Source organism: Mus pahari, chromosome 12 (assembly GCF_900095145.1).
Source record: "Mus pahari chromosome 12, PAHARI_EIJ_v1.1, whole genome shotgun sequence".
NCBI lineage: Eukaryota > Metazoa > Chordata > Mammalia > Rodentia > Muridae > Mus > Mus pahari.
Genome location: NC_034601.1, coordinates 6,463,416 through 6,467,153, shown reverse-complemented (window position 1 = coordinate 6,467,153; position 3,738 = coordinate 6,463,416). Strand labels below are relative to the sequence as shown.

Below are 3,738 nucleotides of genomic sequence, written 5' to 3'. Positions count from 1 at the left end.
AAATTATTTTAATGGCCTTAAAAAAAAAAAAAAAAAAAAAAAAAAAAAAGAACAATGAACAGATGAACACACTTAACCTGGCCTGTGCTGTGGGCTGGGCAGGCTGCCACACAACTCTAAAAGCAATCACCCTCTGAATGTCAGGTAGCAACGTGCGCTGGTAATGAAGCTGGCTGCCAGGGCAGTCCCAGGACGTGGACTGTGTGGTAGGCACTGTGCTTGCACAGCAACTGCAGCCTCTCTTCCAAGCCTCTGAGATCAATTTTATAGATGAGAAAATGGAGGCAGAGAGAGGGCCTGGTCACCAGCCAGGGCATCAGCAGTGATATGGGCAGAGCTGGACAGAACCTGCACTGCTCCTGCCTGCCACACCTTTATGAAAGCTGGCACCCAGAGCACAGGACTGGGAATCTAAGTAAGTCTGTCTGTTTTGAGGCAGGGTCTCACTTTGTAGCCACGGCTAGCCTTGAATTCAAAAGCTTCCTGCTCTGAAATGCTGAGATTACAAGCATGTGTCACATGACCTGGTGAGGGAATTCCAATTCCATCCTTGTCTGTACGCTAGAGATGAAGGACCTAGCACAAAGGTCATTTCTGTAAGAGGTAAGCAGAAAATGTCTTCCGCTTTATGCACAAAACCAATAATAATGTATAGGTGCTTGTCTGACTAGAGAAGTGACCATGTGAATATGTAAATAGCATTCTTAGCTCACGGGAGATGGACCAAGGTACAGCTGCAGGATTTGGACTTCCAGATACAGAAAGAGCTTGACGAGGGGCAGACTGTAAAAGGCCCTGGGTTACATGACCACCGGAATGTGACGAGGCACACCGCCACCTTGGTTAGAGGGCTCAGCGAGATGCCTCAGCCAGTGGCTAGGCAGGGTCCAGACAGTCAGAGTGGCTGCTTTCCAGGAGTCTAAGAATCACCCTCTAAAGCCATCAGCAGCCCCTTTGACACAAGAAGCACCTCCCAGCTTAGCCCAGGCTCCCACCTGTGTGTCTCCATCCTCCGCCAGGCCGTGGGCAAGGTGGGCACTGAATGTGCTTTTCCCAACGCCGCCTTTCCCAGACAGCACCAAGAGCTTGTGTCTCACCGTCTTCATCTTCTCTCTGATTTCCTCCACGGCTGCAAAGGAGTAGAGGAGGAGGTGATGTCCCCGCCTCAGTCCCACCTGTCCCTCTTCCAAAGTGCTAGGAAGAGTCACACTCTTTAAGCTGTTTCTAAGGTTCTTGGTGAGATACCACTTGAGCAAGCTAATAATCAATGCTAGGAAGAAAACACGGTTACTACCAACCTGAAAAGATTGTCTCATTTATGCACTAGCACACACGCTCCGAGGAGAGAGTGGCGTGTTCAAAGCCCAGCTCCTCAACAGAACTGTGTACAGAGTAAAGCTTTATAATCCAGGAGGCATCTGCTAACATCTGCAGAAATTCTTCGGATGTGACAAGGAGGGACTACTACCGGCGTCTTGGACGATGGATGCTAAGTGTCTTAAGCACAGGTCAGCCCCAGTAAAAAGGGATGATCAACTTCAAATGTCCCCTGGGCTGAGGATGAGAAACTCACAGGCTCTCAGAAGTAAACCATCCCATCAACATCCTGGGTTTCCAAGGTCACGTCTTATCTCAAATCTTTACAAACAACACTGTGGGGTGACTAGTCTTCACGAAGAGGGCATTCTTGCTTTCAGGAGTCTCAACAACCAAGCCCAGCCTCTCTCTGAAGAGCCTTCCTTCCAGCAAGGCTTTCTGCCCATCTCCTCACCCTGGAGATGGTCCTTCACAGTGCTGATCCCTGGTGACTTTAACGTGCCTGCTTCTGCTTCCTCCCCACTCTGGTCTCAGTCTCCCATCTGTCTCTCCACTGAGATAATGAACATTCATGTCTGCTGAAAGATAGACTCCTTGACAGGAGGGATCCTTCTCCTCTGTGACCTGTGATGGGCATGTGCCAGGACTCAGGCCTGAAAGACCTCAGTATTTTTCCATTCTCCTCTCCTGCTTGACCTTGTGTATACTGAGGTCAGTGGTTATCACTCAAGCCCTGTGCCTGCCCCACATCACTTTTTTCTATTTTATCCTTCTTTGAGGTTCTATTTACTGATTTTTTTAAAAAATAAAGACAGGGTCTCACACCTAAGCCCGGGGTTGGCCTCTTAAATGCTGAGATTACAAACATGTGCCAACACACTCGACCTAAAGTTCGTTCATTCATTCATTCATCCACTGATTCATTCATTCATACAGGGTCTCATCCTGTAGCCCAGGCTGGCTTTTAACTTGCAGCCATCTTCTTGCTTCTGCCCCTCGAGTTCCTCGAGCCTGTGCCGCCAAGCTTATTTTAATGCCCCTTTCGGTTCCCTGTCTATCGCAGATCAGACTAACCCTCCATTTCCATCATTGTTTTTCCGCTGTTTGACTTTTAAAACCTCCCTCTCGCTCAAGCTCCGCCTTTTACGCCAATCCCCCCGCCCTCCTCCCAACCAATTAGAATACGGTCCACTAGTCGCTGCCACTCACTCCTCAAGTCCCGCCCCTTCCACTTCCTGATCTGCCCGCCGCTTCCTCACCCGGGTCCGGAGCAGCGCCGGCTCCGGATGCGCACAGCCTCTGGTTGGGGCATCCCTGGCACGAGGCTCCTCGGCCGGCCTGGGCGCTGTCGGCCCCGGGGCAGCCTGCGGGGAGACAAGGGCACAGTCAGAGTGGCTCGGTCCCAGCGGGGCCACCCACGCGTCCTGCGCTAGCTCACCGTGGGGCGCCTCCTCCATGCTGCCGCTCTTGCCGGGGCTGCGCTCGCCGGAACCTCAGGGGCGTGTTTCCGCCTCGCCGGTCCAATCTGACCCTCCGGCCGCGGGAACGGGCTCGCCAAGACTGCGCACGCGCAAAACCATGTGCGCCGTGGGTGGGATTCCGATGCCTCTTCCCGCTAAAACTGGGCGAGGCTCAGAAATGTATGACATCTGAGTGGATGAAGTGGCTCTAACGGTTAAAGGTGCTGTTGAGCCAGCCTGCGCCCAAATCCCAGAACTCAGGGAAAGTGAGGATGGACTCTTTACACATAATGCACGTTTTTGATTTTTTTTTTTTTTAAGTATGGTTTTTGTCATCAAAGAACGTTATTCTCCATGGTCTCAGTGTTGATGCAGTACTACTAATAAAAGTACAATCTATGTCAATATTTAATCAGTTTCAAATAATCTGCCCTACCCTAGATTCTGTTACAGGCTGGGATTGTGGCACAGTTGGTAGAGTGCTTGATCTATCATGCATGAGATCCTATATTTAGTCCCCAGCACTGAAACAGAACAGATCCAGCAAAGCACTTCCTCCCTCTCTCTTCTCTGTTCTCCTCTCCTCTCTTTTGCCCAAGCTGATCTTGAATTAATGATTTTCTCGCCATGTTTGGCTAAGAGGCGAGACTTTGTAAAGGGGTGTGGCTCAGTGGTAGAGTACCTGTCTAGCAAGTGAAAAGCCATAAGTTCAGTCGCCAGCAGTGTAAGTTCTCATTTGAACCTCCTGCCTCCGTCTTTCAGTTGCTGGGATTGCAATGTGCACCACCACCACTCCTGGCTCCTGGGCTTAAAAAACACCCCCCCCCCCCAATACATTCTCTCTGTCTCTGTCTCTGTCTCTGTCTCTCTCTCAAAATTGCTGTGCGGGGTTGGTGAGATGGCTCAGTGGGTAAGAGCACCCGATCGCTCTTCCGAAGGTCCGGAGTTCAAATCCCAGCAA

At 50.7% G+C, this 3,738-nt stretch overlaps 1 protein-coding gene across 1 annotated transcript in view; it reads right to left on the bottom strand.

Moving 5' to 3' along the window:
- Nubp1 (nucleotide binding protein 1) overlaps window positions 1-2,833 on the bottom strand; it is a 13,945-nt gene extending 11,112 nt beyond the window's left edge. Inside the window, exons 1-3 of the mRNA XM_021208907.2 lie at window positions 2,756-2,833; window positions 2,577-2,681; window positions 996-1,129 (exon numbers count right to left, since the gene is read on the bottom strand). Of these exons, the coding sequence (XP_021064566.1) occupies window positions 996-1,129; window positions 2,577-2,681; window positions 2,756-2,774 (258 nt within the window). The 5' untranslated portion in view covers window positions 2,775-2,833. The remainder of the gene's footprint in view (window positions 1-995; window positions 1,130-2,576; window positions 2,682-2,755) is intronic.
- Between the last annotated feature and the right edge of the window lie 905 nt (window positions 2,834-3,738).